The sequence below is a fragment of the Mytilus californianus genome, unplaced genomic scaffold, assembly GCF_021869535.1.
Source record: "Mytilus californianus isolate M0D057914Y unplaced genomic scaffold, xbMytCali1.0.p SCAF_2, whole genome shotgun sequence".
Classification (NCBI taxonomy): domain Eukaryota; kingdom Metazoa; phylum Mollusca; class Bivalvia; order Mytilida; family Mytilidae; genus Mytilus; species Mytilus californianus.
In genome coordinates, this window is record NW_026262668.1 from 126,568,621 (window position 1) to 126,591,502 (window position 22,882).

The 22,882-nt window shown below is 33.1% G+C and overlaps 2 protein-coding genes across 2 annotated transcripts in view; one reads left to right on the forward strand and one right to left on the reverse strand.

Moving 5' to 3' along the window:
* LOC127730941 (chitin synthase chs-2-like) overlaps window positions 1-22,882 on the forward strand; it is a 134,871-nt gene continuing 111,989 nt past the window's right edge. Inside the window, exon 1 of the mRNA XM_052239569.1 lies at window positions 1-15. The gene's annotated coding sequence lies outside the window, so the exon portion shown is untranslated. The remainder of the gene's footprint in view (window positions 16-22,882) is intronic.
* LOC127730944 (uncharacterized) overlaps window positions 19,664-22,882 on the reverse strand; it is a 151,598-nt gene continuing 148,379 nt past the window's right edge. Inside the window, exon 14 of the mRNA XM_052239574.1 lies at window positions 19,664-19,717. Within this exon, the coding sequence (XP_052095534.1) occupies window positions 19,671-19,717 (47 nt within the window). The 3' untranslated portion in view covers window positions 19,664-19,670. The remainder of the gene's footprint in view (window positions 19,718-22,882) is intronic.

A 22,882-nucleotide genomic window follows, 5' to 3' on the forward strand; every position in this document is an offset into this window, starting at 1 on the left:
AAACGATGGAGTCAGGTAATTAAACAGATTAGTTTAGTGGATTTCCTAAAGAACTTAAGCATATTCTACATAAAAAGGTTCTGCAAAACAACATCTTCACGTTTATCGTTGATAATAAAGAGTAGATCGCTAGTAAATAGTTATTGAATTTAACAGATCATTGTGGTCTGATCTGAATTAAAACAAACTATAAGTGTTTTGTTGTTATCACTATGTCAGCTCATATATATCTTTAATCACCATATTCGGTACTGCATAAACATGCACTGTCAATTGTTATATTTGTCTACTTTGAATTCATTATATCCAATAGGACAGATATTAATTACACTTGGCACTAAATTATGAACCACCAGGAATCTTATTATTTCAAATATTAAAATTGAGTCTATAAATGTAAATGTTGTAATATATTTCTAAAGTTTATGTTCAGTCATTATTACACAGGAGTCATCTTGAAATGTTTTTAATGTCAAACATACTTTTAAGAATGAATAAAAAGAGATGCAAGATATATGTTGGACGCCTTGAAAAACCTCATTTGTTGGAGATAATTTGTCATTCATTTGAATGACGGAACTATAAACAACTGTCATACAAGTGGGAGGTTTAGCTAGCTATAAAACCAGGTTTACCGACTATTTTCTTCGGGAAATGACTGTACCAAGTCGGGAATATGACAGTTGTTTTTCACTTGTTCCGTTGATTGATAACGTTTGATTTTGTCAGATTTTATGGACATCCCCTTTTTGAATTTACATTTAAGTTCGGTATTTTTGTTTTACTTCTAATATTTTACTCCATATGCTTTGTTTAATTAATAGATTATGTAGAAACAACAAGAACGTTACCTACGGAATAAGTTCTCCTGTTTATGTTGTAAGTGCTACAGATAACTACCAACCCATATCTCTCATTTATTTGTAAAAGTAGATGTGTATCTTCTATAACGTTTTTTTCTGTTTTCATCAATAAAGGTGATGTACATGCTTTACGTATTGAAATGGAAGTTACAAAACAAGTTCGGCAGATCTGGGCTTCAAGATGCAGCAGAAAATACGTTTCTCTTAGCCCTTGATGGAGACGTTGATTTTGAGCCAGAAGCAGTGCTAAGTTTAATGAGACGAATGAACAAGTCAAAAATAGTTGGTGCTGCATGTGGGAGGATTCATCCAATCGGTTCAGGTATACATTGTATAGGTCTAACATGTATATAAATCGGAACAGGTATACATTGTAAAGATCTAACATGTATATAAATCTGATCAGATATACATTGTATTGATCTAACATGTATATAAATCTGATCAGATATACATTGTATTGATCTAACATGTATATAAATCGGTTCAGGTATACATTGTATTGATCTAACATGTATATAAATCTGATCAGATATACATTGTATTGATCTAACATGTATATAAATCGGTTCAGGTATACATTGTATTGATCTAACATGTATATAAATCTGATCAGATATACATTGTATTGATCTAACATGTATATAAATCTGATCAGATATACATTGTATTGATCTAACAGGTATATATGTCGTTGACTAATAATGAATTGTTGTATAAAATATGATATAAATAACATTTTACGACAAAGTGAACTTATTTTAAAATGAAACTAATTTTTTTTTCGCCAAAAATAGTTGCTTTCAGGTTAATATGATAATGCCTTGCAGGTCCAATGGTGTGGTATCAACAGTTTGAATATGCAATCAGTCATTGGTTACAGAAAGCAACAGAACACGTGATTGGTTGTGTATTGTGCAGTCCTGGTTGTTTTAGCTTATTTCGCGGTTCTGCAATATTACACTCCGACATTCTGGAAACGTATACAACCGTAGCGTCTGAGGCTCAACAGTATGTTCAATATGACCAAGGTATCTATGTCATCAAAGTAGAAGAAAAAATAGTTACGTAACAATATCTTGTATCAACATTCATGTTAAAAAAAATAACAAAATTTTAATATAGAGATAATTTTATTAGTAATATCAAGTATTTTCTTTACAACTAATTATTACCAACGTGTATTGTTTATGTCAATTTTCCACTATCTTCTCAAATTCTTAGCCTACTTATACTTTTCACTTGGTTGATTATTTTTTTTTATCGGCAATTTGTACATTTTTCCTTTGATCTTACTGCCTAACATTTTTAAGATCATGAACAAGACTTGATACTCGAAAATATGAGGCAATGACGTTATGTATCAGTGCAGCAAGGTCACGTGCTCAAGTCCACCCGCGTCAATTTATCAATGGAATCAACGCGACTTCATTCATGCAAACGAGCAACTATCCCAACGTTTTTACGCGTAAAAGCAGTATTACTAACTATTTCATTTTACTTCATATTCTCAATAAACAGACAAATTGTCTATAAAAAGAATAATGGCATTTTATTTTTTTGATACTGACGTCATCAGCTCGAATATCAGCTCGCCCTAGCAGGCTCACTTGTTATTCTTGCTAATAAAGTCAGTATCAAAAACAAAAATGCCATTATCCTATATATATCATCTATGTTTCGCTTGATCTAAACACTTCATAAGTCAAAACTCAATTCATATCACATTTTCTTCCTTTTGATTTCTGCTATTATAACGTCACAAAAATCTACCATGTCCGATGATATGATATACTAGTACGTTTTGCAGAGCATCGAAAAAAACAACATTAAATTGCTTTTCACTATCGATGCAGTGATGTAATCTATTTTATTTGAGGTTTTCGCTTTATTATACAAGATCTGAAAAGAACTAGTTCAGTCAGAACGTCTTTCGGAGGTTGCTGGTGAAGGCTCCTGTATATTAAATTGGGATGTCCATACAACAAATATATAAATGCTAGCATGGAAGAGGTCACGGGTATCCCTAATCATTGTATATTTCAGGTGAGGATAGATGGTTATGCACTTTGCTTTTAAAGAAAGGATGGAAAATTGAGTATTGCGCAGAATCGGATTCATACACTTTTGCACCTGAAGGGTTTTACGAATTTTTCAATCAGCGTCGTAGATGGACTCCTTCTACAATGGCAAACATTCTAGATTTAATATTAGATTATAAGAAAGTAACGAAAACAAACCAAAATATTTCGTTCTTGTACATAGTCTATCATGTCTTCCTGTTTGTATCAACATTACTTACACCAGGCTCAATATTTATGCTGATATTAGGTGCTATTATTTTGGGATTTGAAGCAATTCCACCATGGTTGGCACTCATTCTCAACCTCATTCCTGTTGGCATATTTCTTTTGATGTGTTTATATGCCTCGTCACAGAGACAGGTATGTTTTTTGATACATGTTTATAACTAATATAGAAAATATATTTATCGATGATCGTAAAGAAACATGCAAAGTCATACAAAACCAAGGGGCGATGTGAATCTATTATATGGAGCAAAAAACTGGTTCTATTGCTGAAATGAAATTAAAAGAAAATTTATTTATTTTCAAAGCAAAAACCTGTAAATTACTTGAACGAACCAATATAACTGAAGTAGTGTGTTCAAAATGTGCTTCATGAATCCTATTCATCTCCATATACATTTACACAATTATTACTCTTATGATATAGTGGTTTCAATGTGATTAATAAAACTATAAGTTGCACTTACGAAAAGTGCTTCTCGTGGCCTAGTGGATATATAACCGCCCTATTAGGCTGTGCTAGTGGAGTACTCTTTTTATATATGGTGCTAGAGCAGGGTCTTCCTATGATGGGGTAAAATATCTTCACGATGGTAAACTGACTCTTGAGATGGGGGAGTTTAGAACTTCTCCTAGACGTAACAATAGTATATGTATATTCGCGCTCAATTAGTTGCGCGTGCAATAAATTAAATCCTGATTTTGTAAAATTTGTTAATACTTAATACTTTATCCATTCAGCTTCAATATGCCGCCGTTCTGTCTGCAGTATATGTGATAGTCATGGTTATTGTAATGATTGGTGTAATAAGAGATGCTTTAAATGAGGGTTTGTGTTCGATAACCACCATCTTACTGTTGTTTGTAGCTGGAGTGTTTGTTATATCAGCAATAGTGCATCCAAAGGCAAGTGTTGAAAAGACAAAATATAAGATATTTAAACTTGATCAGAGTTAATTCCCCTTATACTGCTGTTATATGAGTATTTGATTTAAAGTAGTACAATACATAATTCATCAAACGACAGTTCTTTTTATATGTCCCGGTCGAGGGTAAGAAAATTCGGGCCCCCAAAAAATAAATGTCAAACATACACATTTTGCTCCGTTCAAAGCGTTTTTCTGTTTTGTTAATCATTGGCGCTCATAATCAAGCTTTATGTAGTTGTAATATTGATAACGAAACGACCATGAGATAATAAACAATAGTGAAACTGTCAGAACCAAGGTTTTATCAAAAATTAAAATATTGTATTATTTACTGCTTTAAAAATATTGACAAACAATGTTTTTATTATATAACAGGAATTTTTATGTATAATGCCCGGAATTCTGTACTTCGTGGCCATACCATCGATGTCTATGCTAATGTTCTTGTATTCTATTGGAAATTTACATGTTGTTTCATGGGGAACTAGGGAAACTAAGCAAAAAACCGAATCTGATTCCCCAAAGAAGACGCATATACCAGAAAAAGAAGAAAGTGGGTATTTTTGTTCGCTTGGTAATTTTGTTAGGTAAGTTTAATATAGTTTGTACTTTATCAGCGCTTCGACGTATGTATTTGGTTTTAGATTTTCAAATATGTTGGCCTCGAACATCGCTGAAGAGACATGGATTGTCGAAATGTGCATCCTGTGCAGTCAAAATGGATTGAAGCTGTATTTACAAAAGTAACAGTAACATAGAATCATAAAAAAAACAATATGATATATAAATAAATCAGTGTTAAGTTATACTAATTTTACAAATCGTGCAGATACATGACAATGTATCTAAGGACTATAAACTCGAGTTTGTAAATTTCTAAAGAAATGAAAAATGTTTTTATGAAATGAGAAATTGTGAACATGTAATGTTTTATGTCATTAAATCAAAAGTAATTATTCGATGCAAAATCAAGTCAGTAGAATAAAAGACTAGGACAATTGAATATATTTCTTGTTAAATTCAATTTTTTATAACTTCTTGTATTGTTTGGAATAAAGTTATAAACGGGATGGTAACTAGTGAGACAGTTACCCCGAAAATGACATAATTATAGCTTAATGTTGATATTAATGCTACATCTATTCACAACTAAGCCAGACTAGTGGAGATTTTGAGCTTGATATATAGTTCTGCTAAAATTTTATCATTACCACTAGGTTTTTTTTTTAAGTCGAATGGATGATGTCTCATTGATGTATACCCAATATCTCCTTTGATTCATATTCAAACGTAATTATAATATTCTACTTCAAATTGAAATGCGGGGCAAATTCACTGTGATGTACTTTTCTGTCAATATAAGATTAGAAACGATTAACAAGACCGACAAAGGACTTATTTGAACTGACTGCACAAAATTCAAGTCGTCATGCGTTTGACGATTAAATCAATCGAATAAAAACGTGACTAAAAACAGTGGGTTTAATTAATGAAAGAATAACTCAATCAGCTGATAAAGTATGATCTCAAGGAAATAAGTTGAGAAGTACAAAGTATAATATATCCAGGCGCATCATTTTGCTTACCTTCTAGAAACAGCTTGTACTAAAAGAGAGGCGAAAGATACCAAAGGGACATTCAAACTCATAAGTCGAAAATAAAGTGACAAAGCCATGGCTAAAAAAGAAAAAGACTAACAGACAAACAGACAAACAGTAGTACACAATATCGGATGTCATTGATATGATCTCTTACTTATCACTTGTAGTAAACATATATAAAACCCATAGTTTGCACTTATTGAATGTAAAAGTACCTAGAACTATAAATTTGGGGAATCAGTGTGAAGTAACCTTTCATATGAAACCGGAGGCAAAGTTTTGTAATCCGGAAGTAATAACTTATATTTCGTACCTCAAGCAAAAGTATATAGAAACCATATTTCTATCAGTGTAAAGTTAACTATTATATGACCGGAAGTGGCTTATTAACTCCCTTATTTAATAAAAAAAACGTTCTATTAACTTTGTATTTTGGCAATCATTGTGAAAAAAGCTATGTTCTAACACTAGCCATGCCGTTTTGAATACAAATTGTCTGATCAAAAAGGGTGAAAAGACCGTCAATTGTTTGGAATGGTTTTTAATTCTATATTCTAGTATTGTGTTTCAGATACAAATAAATTTAATTTGGTTAACGATGTCGTTCGATGCAAAATTTACCTTGAGAGCCCTTGTGATGTTGTTTTAACTAATTTGTTTTAAGAAAGGCTATTTTTCTCGTTTAATTTATGCTTGCATGATACTAAACCATGGGAGGGATTGTGGTTAATTTTCATATGATGAAGACATATAAAAAAGAAGATGTGGTATGATTGCCAATGAGACAACTTTCTACAAGAGACCAAATGACACAGAAATTAACAACTATATGTCACCGTACGGCCTTCAACAATGAGCAAAGCCCATACCGCACAGTCAGCTATAAAAGGCCCCGAAATGACAATGTAAAACAATTCAAACGAGAAAACTAACGGCCTTATTTATGTACAAAAAATGAACGGAAAACAAACAAACGACAACCACTGAATTACAAGCTCCTGACTTGGGACAAGCACATACATACAGAATGTGGCGGGGTTAACCATGTTAGCGGGATCCCAACCCTCCCCCTAACCTGGAACAGTGACGTAACAGTACAACATAAGAACGAACTATAAAAATCAGTTGAAAGAGGCTTAACTCATCAGATGGATAACAATACAAATACTACAAATACAAGTGGACGTGGCCGGGTACTTGTACATCCAAACAATAAAAAGACACTAAGTACAAATCTGAGAGTACTCGCAGTTACTGACAGCTAGTTCAATAGTTCAAAGCCACTAACAACTAATAAAAAGAATCATGCATCTAAGACTAAATTATCAATCCATACACATCCAACATCCAATGGATTTAGTGTAAAGACGTCATAAACAGCCAGAGAAAAACATGACCTTGTGCAATGACAAGATACAAGTACCGACAGATTGCAGATCCATGAATGTGTATATGTATATAACAATACTATTTAGTTTGCTTTTAATTTACTGATAACAAAATCAATATTAGTACCAATAAAAACAATATTTAATGATCTAATTACAGTGTTGCCGTAGAAATGAGGATGTGCAATCCCGTATGAAATAAGTTTTCTACAGGTACAACCAAACTTCAAAACCAAATCTTTATATCTGTGGAAGAATTTAGTAAAGGTTTTAAGGAATTTGTGGTAACGAAATCCATGGCTTAATAATTTACCAGTAATACATAGATTACGTTCGTTAAAAATCAAAAACGTCACAACAGACACGGACATAGCGAATGAGTTGTGAAATATAAACACCGTAAGATGGTGCCAAAGGAACATCACCATCCAAAAAGGGAAAATTAAAAATAGGGAACGAAAAATCGTCCCTTTTGTCGTAAATTTTAGTGTGGAGTTTCCCGTGTAAAACCGAGATATCTTAATCAAGGAAAGGACAGTTGTGACCGTTTAAATTTGATTTATTAAAAATAAGTTCCTTTGGGTAAATTTCGGCAGTATATTGAGAAAATTCTTGATTATTTAACGAAAAAATATCATCAAGATAACGGTAAGTGTTGTTGAATTTATCAATTAAATGCAATTTAGACGTGTCTTTATTGAGTTTGGTCATAAACTGTGATTCATGACAGTACAAAAACAAGTCTGCTATTAAAGGGGCGCTGCGTTATAGCCTTTCAATCTGTTTAATTGAAGTCTGGAGCTGGCACGCCAGTAACTGCTAGCAGTCCTTTGTTAATTGATGTTTATCATTGCCATTTTGCTTTGTTTATTCTGTTACCTATTCTAACATTGGACTCGGACTTCTTTTAAACTGAGTTTTACTGTGCGTTTTGCTGTGTGTTTGTTTTTTTCACACGGGCTAGGTGTATAGGGGGAGGGTTGAGATCTCACTAGACATATTTAAACCCGCCGCATTTTTGTACCTGTCTCATGTCAGGAACCTCTAGCCTTTGGTAGTCTTTTTTATTTTTTTTTTTTTTGTGATTTGGGTTCATTTGTGTGTTTCGGAGTTTAGAGTGGCGTCCGTTTCGCTGCGTTAGTATACATAATTGTGTAAGGGCCAGCTTCCGGGTGTGTGATTTTCTCGCTGCATTAAAGACCCATTGATGTTTTCTGCTCTCTTTGGTTGGGTTGTTGCCTCTTTTTCACATTCCCCGTTTCTATTCTTATACCTTTACAGTATTAGTATAACAAATAACCAGAACACGCGCATAAGAAAAACGAATTTGAGTTGTCGCTGTTTGGTATATATTACAATGAAATTAAAAGATTTTGTATGATTGCCATTGAAATAACTATTTATGTGCTTTCTGCCTATCTGATGAGTAAAGTCATACCATTTCCAACCGATTTTTATAGTTTGTACTAATGTTGTGCTTTTACATCACTGTCCATAGGGGTGAGTTGAGCGATCGCCTTTTGTTGCTGTCTGTCATATTTGATTTTCGTTTATTGTTTTGTCATAAATCATGCCGTTAGTTTTTGTTTGAATAGTATCACATCATGTCGGAGTCTTTATAGCTTATTATATGGCATGGTTTTGCTCATTGTGAAAGTTCGGCATCTAGTTGCTTGCATACAGGTAATTTCGGCACTAAAGGATAGTTGACTCATTGGCAGTCATATTCTTCGTATTTTTATACTCTATAGTGTTAATACTTCTTATCAATAGTATTTTTTAAATTGTCATATAAGATAGGCGTAAACACACACATATATATATATATATATATACAAGTCTAAATTGAAAACAACGTTCAAACCTATGATTGCGTTGAATAAAAACCGCAATTTTTATTCCATGTGCATGCAAAACAAATTTCTTGGTAGAGGGGTCTAAATACAGCACAAACAACATTTTCCAAAAGACCAAAAAAGTGAAAAGTATATTTTAACATATCGCATTTGACTAATAGGTCGAACAACTGATTTTTGTAAACCCTGCTGACTGCCATTGACGATTGCCAAATAAATTGACCACGAGATGTAACATGGATCTTAATTATTAATTTAACACCAAACAGAAAACAATAAACTTGCGGATAAGATGGTATACCGCAATCATGAGTTGCAAAAATTTGTACACCATATCCGGATTTCGACAATTAATGTCTCTTCAGTGATGTTAGGGATCGAAACGGTATTTGGAAGGCCATACAATTTACCTCAATTTAGAAAAGACTCTTGAATTTTAAAGAGTCGAAATAGGATGAACGGATCATATAAACCCAAAGATATAATACAAGCCCAAACGAAAACAATATAAACAAGTCTAAAATGAAAACAACGTTCAAACCTATGATTGCGTTGGATAAAACCGCAATTTTTATACGTGTGCATGTAAAATAAATTTCTTGGTAGAGGGGTCTAAATACAGCACAAACAACATTTTCCAAAAGACCAAAAAAAGTGAAAAGTATATTTCATCAAATCGCATTTGACTAACAAGTCGAACAACTGATGTTCTTAAACCCTGCTGACTGCCATTGACGATTGCCAAATAAATTGATCACGAGATGAAACATGGATCTTAATTATCAATTTAATACCAAACAGAAAACAATAAACTTGCGGATAAGATGGTATACCGCAAACATGAGGTGCAAAAATTTGTATACCATAGCATATATATATATCCGCAAGTTTATTGTTTTCTGTTTAGTTTTAAATTTATAATTAAGATACCTTTATTACATCGGTGATCCGTTAATTTGGCAATCGCCAATGGCAGTCAGCAGGGTTTAAGAACATTTGATGTTCGACCTGTTAGTCAAATGCGTTTTGTTAAAATATACTTTTTTACTTATTTTGTCTTTTGGAAAATGTTGTTTGTGCTGTATCTAGACCCCTCTAACAAGAAATTTGTTTTGCATGCACACGTATAAAAAATGCGGTTTTTATCCAACGCAATCACAGGTTTGAACGTTGTTTTCAATTTAGACTTGTTTATATGTTTTCGTTTGGGCTTGTATTATATTTGCCTTCGGGTCTATATGATCCGTTCATCCTATTTTGACACCTCAAAATTTAAATTTATCCTAAATTGAGGTAAATTTATTGGCTTTCCAAATACTGTTTCGATTCCTAACATCACTGAAGAGACATTAATTGTCGAAATCCGGATATGGTGTACAAAAACCTTTCCACCTTTTGTTTGAGGTATACCATCTTTTCCGCAAGTTTATTGTTTTCTGTTGAGTATTAAATTTATAATTAAGATCCATTTATTACATCGGTGATCCGTTAATTTGGCAATCGCCAATGGCAGTCAGCAGGGTTTAAGAACATTTGTTGTTCGACCTGTTAGTCAAATGCGTTTTGTTAAAATATACTTTTTCACTTATTTGGTTTTTTGGAAAATGTTGTTTGTGCTGTATTTAGACCCCTCTACCAAGAAATTTGTTTTGCATGCACATGGAATAAAAATTGCGGTTTTTATCCAACGCAATCATAGGTTTGAACGTTGTTTTCAATTTAGAATTGTTTGTATTTTTTCGTTTGGGATTGTATTATATTTGCCTTTGGCTTTATATGATCCGTTCATCCTATTTTGACTCTTTCAAAATTTAAGAGTCTATCCTTAATTTAGGTAAACTATATGGCCTTCAAAACACCGTTTCGATTCCTAACATCACTGAAGAGACATTAATTGTCGAAATCCGGATATGGTGTACAAATATTTGCACCTCATGTTTGCGGTATACCATCTTTTCCGCAAGTTTATTGTTTTCTGTTTGGTAATAAATTAATAACAAGATCTATTTTGTTACATCTTGTGATCCGTTTATTTGGCAATCGCCAATGGCAGTCAGCAGGGTTTAAGAACATCAGTTGTTCGACCTGCTAGTCAAATGCGTTTTGTTAAAATATACTTTTTCACTCATTTGGTCTTTTGGAAAATGTTGTTTGTGCTGTATTTAGACCCCTCTACCAAGAAATTTGTTTTGCATGCACATGGAATAAAAATTGCGGTTTTTATTCAACGCAATCATAGGTTTGAACGTTGTTTTCAATTTAGACTTGTTTATATTTTTTCGTTTGTGTTTGTTTTATATTTGCCTTCGGGTTTATATGATCCGTTCATCCTATTTTAACTCTTTCAAAATTTAAGAGTCTATCCTAAATTGAGGTTAATTATATGGCCTTCCAAATACCGTTTCGATTCCTAACATCATTGAAGAGACATTAATTTCCTTTTTGAATTTTCCTGGGAGTTCAGTATTTTTGTGATTTTACTTTATACATAAAATATAAAGCATAACTAGTACTCAACGAGCAAATCATTGGATTGACTGCAATATGCATATTTTGCAATGTTTACTCATAAGTACACACACTCATTCATACTATCTCATATTTCTTAACACATAAACAACACTAATGGTAAATATATTGTAATTGGATATATCTAATGTCAGCTCCATTATTAAACAAAGAGTATTTGATCTTTCAGCTGTTTATTTTGTCCAACAAACAAATATACAAAGGAAGACTTTATTTATACCAATATGATGAATGAAATGAATGTTTTGGTGAACAAGAACGAGAATCGAGGAGGAGACAGCAAAAGTGAAAAGGGTATCAAACAAACACTTCAAAATGTATACCACTAATTAATTATCTGTAGAAAATGATGGTTTTTATAAACTTTATACCTGAATGTTTACAAAAACCAGTTGTTATAGTTGAAAATGCTTATATTTTTTCTTCCTTTGTGAATACATTCATATGATCACATATTCTAGGGTATGAAATATTTTATATCCTAGGAACGTGCGTTTTAAAACAAAACGTATAGAAAACTTTATTTCATCTAAACATAAATCACTGAAATCAATTTATAAATACCTGAAAATTTGAAATACCTTTTAACTTACTGTTAAACTTTAATTTTTGATATGATAGAGTGTTATTGCGTAATTTTGAAATACTTGTAGATAAAGAGCATGAGGAAGAAGTGGCCGAAGACTCAGATGTGTTTACTGGAAAAAATGATGAAAGTAAAAATCTAGACGACGGGGAAGATGATAAAAATAAAGATGACAATGAATGTCATTACTATGCCGATAAAACGGTTCAAAAGATTCATAAGGACGAATGGAAATTTTGGAAATCAAAAATAAAGCAATATTTAAAGCCATTAGAAAAGAATAAAGACCAAGAGACCAAAGTTCAAGAAGAATTAATTGAATTGCGTAACAAAGTGTCACTGTTCGTTTACTTGTTAAATGCAATCTTAGTTACAGTTATGTTTGGATTAACCCAAGTTAACACTTTCAAGGATTCTTTGTCTATATCCATAATATGTGATAATAATCCGGTTTCAATAGTGCCAATAGCTTTACTTTTTGCTGTTGTTTTTGGTTTACTTCTTTTGATTCAATTTCTCTGTATGTTGTACCATAGATTTTCTACATTAATACATATATCAGCCACAACTGATATTAAAGAAAGTAATGAAATTAAACAGGCAAAAATGGATATGAAGATTGTTGAACTTTTGGCGTCTACAGAAGCTACAGCCCCATCTAAAAATGAACCCACCTGTGATAAAACAAAAACAATTCCACATGGTGATAGACAAGTGCTACCAGAGAAGATTAAACCGTTAAAGGACCTTAAAGCTGTTGTTGGAGCAAATGCTGAACATCTTCAAGGTGCATTATACCTGAAGCACAAAAAATTAGTAGAACATGTCTTGGGTAGATGGACAAAAAAGGCGAAATATGTTAATAACGATAAACCAGGTATGCTGCGGGTCGTTCAAGAAGCTACACAACAGAAGTTAATTGGTCAAAAGAAACATAAGGATAACACAGAAGATGATATCATAGGAATATCTGCTACCAAACGCACAAACGGAAACAAGGTGAAGCCAGTAGGCAGTCCAGAACAAAAAAGAAAATTTTCGTCATTATCAATTTCAAGTCAAAACGAGGTTAATGCTAAAAAGGAATATGACAAGGATTCTCTTAGTGAAAGTTATAATGGCCGCGATAGTAATGATTCTATCGTTTAACAGTGCTATGTTATGCTTAACTTTTTACAAGACTAATGCTAGTCATGCCTGCAGTTGTCAGTAGAAAAGACTTTTGCTACAGATTTTGTTTATCTGTCATTTTTATTATATTGGGTTAACACTTTTTAAATTTAAATAATAATTAAATAAACTGTAAAGGAAAATCAAACTTTGATGCATGTATCAGGCACACAATTATGATAGGCGTAAACTAAGACTTCTAATTCATAACCATGTGTATACTCAGTGATTGCAGGCGGAAACTGGCATTCAAGGTTGTAATTGTTACTTTGATGTAGAAATTCATGGGATTTAGCAAATGTAGGAACACCAGTAATCTGAACTTTTATACAATTATAGCTATTATAAATCAACCAAAGATAATCAACAAAAGTTTGTTGGCTTAAACTTTACTTTTTAAATGGTCTACATTTGTCCAAAGCATCCATTATACCAAAAGCTAAATCGCCCCTATCGATGTCATGAAACGCATTAATGAAGTCTTTTATATCCAACACTTCACCTTTTGTTGATTGTTTCCAAAGCAAAATAAATCTGAAGTTTTTACTCTCAACACTACCATACATGATTGATACTTTTGATACGGTTCCAGCAGGAACTCCAGGCCGTATTGACAAGTCAAATCCCTCATCTTCTGACACACAAGTGGCAAGTTTATGTCGCCTCTCGGTACTTAATAACTTCTCAATAGCTTCTGTAATAAATATCAAACATCGGTATAAAAAAATAACATTCAGAAACTTTGGTTCCAAATCCCTCAAGTAAATTTTATTTTAGATAAATTGGTATTTTGCTATGTCCCTTATCACCAGCCCAGTAGTCAGCACTTCTGTGTTAACATGAATTATCATTGATATGGTCATTATTAAAAATTAACTGTTTACAAAACTTTGCATTTTTGAAATACTAAGGCTTTTCTAACTCAGGAATAGATTACCCTAGCTGTATTTAGAAAAACTTTTAAGAATGTTTGAACCTCAATGCTCTTCAACTTCGTACGTTATTTGGCTTTTTTAACTTTTTTTGATTCGAGCGTCACTGATGAGGCTTTTGTAGACGAAACGCGCGTCTAGCGCAAATACAAAATTTCAATCCTGGTATCTATGATGAGTTTATTTATAGTCATATTGCTCCTAACGTTTCAAATTTTCAGGTTTAAAAGTCCCTGATGAAGGGAAATCTAGAAAAATGCTTCGGACAAACGAAATTTATAAAGTGTTATTTGCATCAACAATAATGAATATAAATTATTGTTCATTTACTATAAACCAACTTATTTTTGCGGATTCTTTTATTTCGCGGTTAGGTTATTCTAGTCCACTTCGCGGCAATTTAAGTTCGTGATTTTCTAAGTACCTTGGTGTTTTTAATATAGGAAAGATCCAATTTATAGATATTCGCGTTATTTTTCTAATTGCAAAAGTTACGAAAATAAATCGTTCGCGAAAGTAAGTTGGTATGTAATTTTGATCGAAAACCTATGATGAGTTGTGTGAAAACTTCGGCTTTTTTGTTTTTTCTTTGATTGTTTTCTTGATTGCTTTTGCCATTGTAAGTAGACACTATTCAATAAAATCAAAATTGAGAATTTAAGCATAGTATAGTTTGAAGTAGACATTGTTGCAAATTAGACTTTTAAATTGAAATTTTATTTTTAAACATATATTAACATTATCTTCATTTACGAAACAGACGTCACCATGGACACGGTGTCGTCTGATAATGCAGGTGTCCCCTCATCACCGGACATGACAAATATCCCAAACATGACTCATTCAGATCATCATACTAGTGCCAATAGCAATAGTACACATACACAGCCATGTTCAGTTCTCCTTAAAGACATTTTGGATTTTGATGACTCTGAACAACACTGTCTCATTTCGAAATGTGGAACTAATGGCTGCAAATCTTGTGAAATTTTAATAACAGATGCTCAATTCATTAGCAATTTAACTAAAAAGTCTTATTTTACTAGAAGTTACAATGATCTGAATTGTAAATCTATAAATGTCGTCTACGGATTAGAGAGTAATCTTTGCGGATTGGTTTACGTCGGTGAAACGAAAGGAAGGCTAAACAAACGTATGTGCGGCCATAGATCAGATATCAACCTCAATGCAAACGACATTCTGTACCAGCATTTTAATCAGCCTGATCATTCCATCGTTTCTATGACAGTTCGTATTATCGAAAAAATATACCACAAGACTAACAATCCTCAACTTGCAACGCCTCTCCGTAAGCAAAAATGAGGACTACTGGATTCGACAATTGGGAACTGCGACACCATATGGTTGCAATGACAAAATTGATGGTATAGGAATTATATCTAGTCCTCCCTGTAGTTCGGTGAATGTGATGAATATTTTCAACTGTACTCCTCGACGTAGACGCAGTCATGGTCATCGTCAGTATACATCACCTACTTTGCATGATGTCTCTATTAATGACTTGCTGCCATTAATACAAAAGCCGTTAGGTATTCATCACATTCGCACGAAACTGTATTTTATTACCCCTTTCAAAACTTCATTCTCTGTTCCATTTATGTTTGGAAACCACTGTTACAAACACTCATTCAAACCAATACAAACTTACAGCTATCATTTCGGATATTGCAAGTCACAGACTTTTCAAACCAGTTCGCGTTGGAAAAGATGAAAAAGAGAAAAGATCTTTTCTTAAACTTTCCTTTGCCAACAAAGGTCTCGATGGCGTCAACTTAGGCAATATCATTCATCATAAATTAGTTCAGTCGAAAATACCTCCTTATTTTAAAGATCAGTCTTTACCAATAATTTCTGATACCTATACCAAACCAATTGCAACTAAACTTTTCAATTAAAAACACGTTTTGCAAGATCTCAACATTGACGACTTCAAGTCTAAACCTCCTGATCGCACCTGTGCTAGTTCCCAATTCACATATAATCCAGCTGGCCACGTTATTACCGGAGACCTCAACATTGTCAATAACACTTCCCTGCGAAATTTGTTATCCAAAGGTCCGAATGTCGTTAGCCTAAATACAACTTCAAAATACTGATGGATTTAGTCGAGGATTATGCCAGGCAATGGGCTAAACGCGAGAAAGAAGACGTAGATACTCTTTCCGAATGGCTTAAGGCTGTGAGGTCGTTGATACAAATCCGAATTAAGAAACTAAATGGGCCTATCAATACCCAAATGTTGCAAAACACTTGTCTTACCTCCATGACAAATATGATGTTGTCCCCGCAGATAAAGCCCAAAACAACATCGTTTTTGTTTGTATATATCATTACATAAACTGCTTGATAAATGAATTAGGTATTTACAATTCACTTGGAAACTCAAGATATACCCTCACGACACTTACCAAAGAGGAAATCCGGGATAATCATAGGTCTGTTCTATGTTCCTTTAGAATTTCAACCAAAGATGAAGAACTGGATCTTCAATCACTGTATGGGATACATAAACTACATAAGTGTCCTTACAAACAACGGTATATTGCTGGGTCTTCCAAGTGCTCCACGAAACCTCTTTCTAAATTATTAACATCTATTTTATCAGCAATCAAAGCCGGGCTCCTAAGTTATGGTGAAACTGCCTATTCTAGGTGGCGTGAATCAGATGTGGATACTAAAAAATTCCAAAGATCTTTTAGAGTACATACAATCTGAGACTCTCTCATCTTGCAATAGTATTAAAACATTTGACTTTTCTACACTTTACACAAGTATTCCCCATTCCAAACTAAAAGACAAATTGAAAGAGTTGGTATTACTTTATTTCATTAAAAAGAATGGCGAACGTAGATACAAGTATCTTGTCCTGGGGAGGGATAAATCCTACTTTGTAAAGAATATCTTTGATTCAAACAAAAAATTCTCTGAAAGTGACATTATCAAGATCCTTGATTTCTTGATTGGCAACATATTTGTTACGTTTGGAGGACGTGTTTTTCAACAGACTGTCGGAATTCCAATGGGAACCAATTGTGCCCCTCTTCTTGCCGACTTGTTTCTTTATTATTATGAGGCTGACTTCATACAGGAACTTCTTAGGAAGAAAGATAAGAAGTATGCAATATCCTTTAACTTTACGTTCCGCTATATAGATGATGTTCTCTCACTAAATAATACAAAATTTGGTCACTATGTTGAACGAATCTATCCCATCGAACTAGAGGTAAAGGATACTACAGATACAGTTAAGTCTGCCTCATATCTTGACTTACATCTAGAAATTATCAATGAGGGTCGGTTGAAAACAAAACTTTACGACAAAAGAGATGATTTCAGCTTCCCAATTGTGAACTTTCCATTTCTATGTAGCAACATTCCAGCAGCGCCTGCATACGGAGTATATATCTCCCAATTGATACGATATTCCCGGGCTTGTATTTCCTATCATGATTCCCTTGATAAAGGATTGCTGCTCACAAGGAAGCTATTAAACCAAGAGTTCCTAATGGTGAAGTTGAAATCATCCGTCCGTAAATTTTACGGACGCCATCACGAGTTGGTTGACCGTTATGGAATAACCGTTTCACAGATGATATCGGATATATTCCTGATGTCGTAACTACAATACCCTTCCCTTTTCACGAATGTGACCTACCAAATTAGACTATTTACCGGATTTGTAATAACATAAGCAACACGACGGGTGCCACATGTGGAGCAGGATCTGCCTACCCTTCCGGAGCACCTGAGATCACCCCAGTTTTTGGTGGGGTTCGTGTTGCTTAGTCTTTAGTTTTCTATGTTGTGTCATCTGTACTATTATTTGTCTATTTGTCTTTTTATTTTTGGCCATAGCGTTGTCAGTTTGTTTTCGATCTATGAGTTTGACTGTCCCTCTGGTATCTTTCGGCCCTCTTTTAATTATGACGTCAAATTTGCTTCGTTTCTTCTGAATTTTCTATTGTGACGTCAAGAAAAAAGGCGACCATGCCTGATGACGTCACATATAAAGAACACAACTTTCTGCAAATCTTTGAAAAGGAAGGATACAATTCATTAGAGAAACGGATTCCAACACTATAATTCGTGTATTATGATATTTCTCCACTCTCAACAGTTAACCTTTACAATTTAAAAAGCTTTTGGCCATGGCGTTGTCAGTTTGTTTTCGATCTATGAGTTTGACTGTCCCTCTGGTATCTTTCGTCCCTCTTTTACGTAAGTGAATACCAAATTTACAACAGTGTCCTTATCCAAACAACATTTAATTTGAATTACTAGTCGATGAAACCTATTTCTAATGTACTACATGCAACATCTTTTATATCAGCGTTAAATAAAAGGCTTCCGATTTACTATAAAACATCGTAATCTATGGGTAGTGCGAATGCATTATCGAAACTTAAATATTTTGTTGAGAATACTAGTACATACTATTTTTATGTTTCTCGTTAAATTTAATAAAAATATTTGACTTAATAAAAATATTTGACTTCTCTCCCTTTTTCAGTGTATTGTTCATTCTCAATTTAAAGACAGTTTGAAATAAAAGAAAGAAAAGCAAAATTCTTATTTTACGACAGGACAAATCCTGTTTTCTTATACAAAAAAAAATGAAAAAAAGAGAGGCGAAAGTTACTAAAGGAATATTTAAGTTGAAAACAAACTGACAATACCAGAGCAAAAAAAACGAAATACGACGAAAGATAAAAAAAGAGCAAATAAGACAAATTATTTGTTTTAACTAATATGATTGTTTAAGACCTCTGTGCCTAGGATGACCAAAGATGTGTTCCCTTTATCATTACCTGTCTAGATTCACACGATGCAGTTCTTACTCTTCACGAATACCGAAATTCACCTTTGTTTTATTGAAATTTATGTTTCTCGATAATAATTTTCTGTGTAGAGTTTTTAAACTGGTGTTTGTCTTTTCGAAATGTTTCTTAAAGCCATGGTTTGTTTTTCGTTATCAAAATGATATCACAACTTGAATCTTGCTTCGTTTAAAAAGTCTGAGAGGTAGACAGCATGTTCTTTATCTCAATATTCAGCTTGCTTTCAGTAACGTTGATGGAGTAAGAACTGCTTATACTTTCGGAGCACCTAACATCATCCCAGATTTTTGGTAGGATTCGTGTTGTTCAGTCTTTGGTTTTCTGGGTAGTATTTTGTACACTGTTGCATGTCTATTCGTGTTTTATTCTTTTTTGCCCAGATATTGTCTCCAACTTACAATTTTGTTTTGGCTCCGTTATTTTTCATAAAGTTTACTCTTGTTTTTTTGGCGTTGCTCGATCTTTTTTCTATGCAACGTTTTACTTTTGTTTATATTGCTTTTCATCTGTTCCGTCTTTTTTTCTTTTTGCACATGATGTTGACCGGCGTTCTACTTATGATTTTTGTTCTTCTTTTTCAAAGCGATACTATCAAAATTGTCATTTAAAACTTTCTCTTTAAGCTGCATACTTATGTATGTTCTTGATTTAATTCGTACCTTTTGTATATTCCGGTGCTTCGGTTTTGGGTACGACTGACAAAATACAATTCAAATTAGGTAAAATAAACAGTAAACCTTCATATTGTTACAAAAAGTGGCAAAATAACTCATCATGAAAATTGTGTACGCCAGACGCGCGTTTCGTCTACAAAAGACTAATCAGTGACGCTCGAATAAAAAAAAGTTAAAAAAGCCTTATGAAGTACAAAAATAGAGAGCATGGAGGACCCAAAATTTCGAGAGGTTTAACCAAATACAGCTAAGGTAATCAAACGGTACTGAAATTTTTGTGGAGCTTTCAATTAGTCTGCCTCGAGCATCACTGAAGAGACATTGATTGTCGAAATGGGCATCTGGTGCAGAAAAATTAGTACCGTTTATGTTAATACATGTATCCTATGTTTTAAAACATAAAGCCAGGTTCAACCCACCATTTTTTCTTAAAATGTCTTGTACCAAGTCAGGAATATGGCAGTTGTTATCAAATAGTCTGTTTCTATGTATGTTGGCGTTTGTTTTTGTAGCAGTTCAGTGTTTCGTTGTACCGTTGTTTTCCTCTTATAGTTGATGTGTTTTCCTCGGTTTTGGTTTGTGATCCGGATTTGTTTCAGTTAAATCGATTTATGACTATTAAACAGCGGTATACTACTGTTGCCTTTATTTAAGTTATCACAATGATTCAATTAGTAAATGTTATTAAGTTCCTGTTAGCACGTCCAAAATCGTAGGCGACCTTTTAAAATCATATATATCCTTTAATTCAAGACTTGTCAATCCATTGCGTATCATGTGAAAAAAGGGTAACGCTTCATAATATATTGGAACCATTTGTAAAATTATGTCAACTGGGAGATTTATACACAAAATGCAGACTCATTTTGTTTTGGAATGTTGATTCACATAAATGTTACCTTACAATTGGAAAATTGAAATCATGTTTTATATGTTGTAATGTCCCCAGCCGACCCTAATTGTTATTTTAGTGATTTTTTAAAAAAATTACAAAATTACAAAACTTTATTATTCTATATTAATCATTGTTGCATGTATTAAAACATAAAACCCCATACACTATAAGTTATTACTGACAATTATATCCCACTTGTAGAGCAAAATTTTTTTATTCTTTCAGAACACTCGGGTCTTCCCTGGTTTGTTGTTCTCTTTACTCAATATTTACACTTTTTTTAGTTTGTTTTTTTTTTGTCGGTTGTTTTTTGCCACGGTATTGTCTAAATTTGCTCCATTGGTATTTTTTCTTCTTTTTTCATTCCGCTTGTCTATATTTTGGATATTTTTTTTAAATTATCGCCCTTACCATCTAAATCTGGATTATGTATGGTAAGTATGGGTTTAATTCGACATTTCATTTTGAATATCACTCGGCATAAATGTCCGACACTAAATTGCAACGTAGGGAATTCCTTGTAATGTCTTTGTTTGAAATTACCGTCAAGGTCAATATTAACGAATGACGAGCGAGCAATAAAATCAATACTGCCAGATCTCCCACCATCGTTTGACACTACTAACTGTTTATCGTCAGCTAATCCACCTAGACCAATGTATTTACTGACCGTATTATCAACATCTGGGCGTTCTACTATGTATACCCAAATGTTAAACTCCTTTTTTTTTATTTTGGTGAAAGGTAAGATTTTTGCAAACACAAGTTCGTGATGAAGCAACATACAATCCACGTTCTAACTTCAGTTCATACGCCTTGAACTTATTCATTTCTTTGGTGATTACATATCAAGTTGATGTTCTGTAAAACTTCATTGACTTGAATAGTATTTTGTTTTACCTGCTGTAAATGCATATAAATCAACACAACAGTCATGTTATACGACACATAACATTTGGTATTTCGCGGGCTAAGAACAAAAATATGCGCCGTTACTTCTCATAACATCTAACTGCAATTCCATAACGTAATAGAACTTAGTTAAGAGAAATTTTCAAATGTACATTCGATAGTCCCTTGTGTGGATAGTGTATCACTTGCAATTTTTTTCATTCACTTTCCAAATTTATTAATATTTTATGCCTACCATAGTAAGTAGAGGGATAAAATCATTTGCAAAGAATTTGGGGCATGAATTTTAGTTAAAGTGGTGATTTGGTTCAGTTTGAGAAGGTAAAAAATTAAAATGTCTGAATATGTCAAACTGAATTATAGATCCCCAATTATAGATCCCCTTTACACAAAATTGTCTATATTTTGAGTTAGAGCTGATAGCTGAACAAAAATGAAGATCAGAATCATATTTAATACTGAAATCCGGAAGTCCCAGTATAATATAATTGTTATTCGGGCTTCACAAGTTATATGGGCATAAACTCCATTTCAATGCCCTATATCAATTCTAACAATATAAAACACTGACAGGTAATATAAGATCATATCCTATGGAGATCCCTAATAACATAGATATTTGTAATAAGGTAATGTTGTTTGATCAAGCAAAACATCAAAATACTTACGTTGCGTTCGTATGGTCAAACATAACTATTATTTACTTAAATGGAATGTTATAGACCAAGCATAACTATAGATTCTTACGTTAATTAGTGTATGGTGACTTTAGAGAGTTGATGTTTAATGCACGCTGTCCAGTATAAATATGATGTATTTACGTCGAGTGTGTATGGTCCAGCATCACAATAAATTTCTTTTCTGTACTTGTTCTACAACCGATAACATTTATTCTATCTTGCTTCTCACGAATCAAGTATACTTCACTGTCTATCCCATATGAAATATCATTCATAATTGTTATCAATAACGGCGATATTCGTTTAGAAAACAATTAAAGAGAGGCGAAAGATACCAGAGGGACATTTAAACTCATAATTCGAAAATAAACTGACAACGCCATGGCTTAATAAGAAAAAGACCAACAGACAAACAAAAGTATATAAAACAACATATTTCGTCGAATCCATAGATATCTGATATATAGGTAATTGAGTAGATTTGTTTCCATTAAATCGATATATGACTATTGAACAGCGGTATATTAGCTACTTTTGCCTTTATTTAGTCTTGGACATACATCATCATATTTCGAAAATCGTTCCTTGTCTATAAGTCTTACCTATAAAACATATGGTGTAATAAACATAAGAAAACACTATGAAATATCATTGTTTTCTTGTTACATTGAAATCAGATGCCGTGCAAATACCTAAATA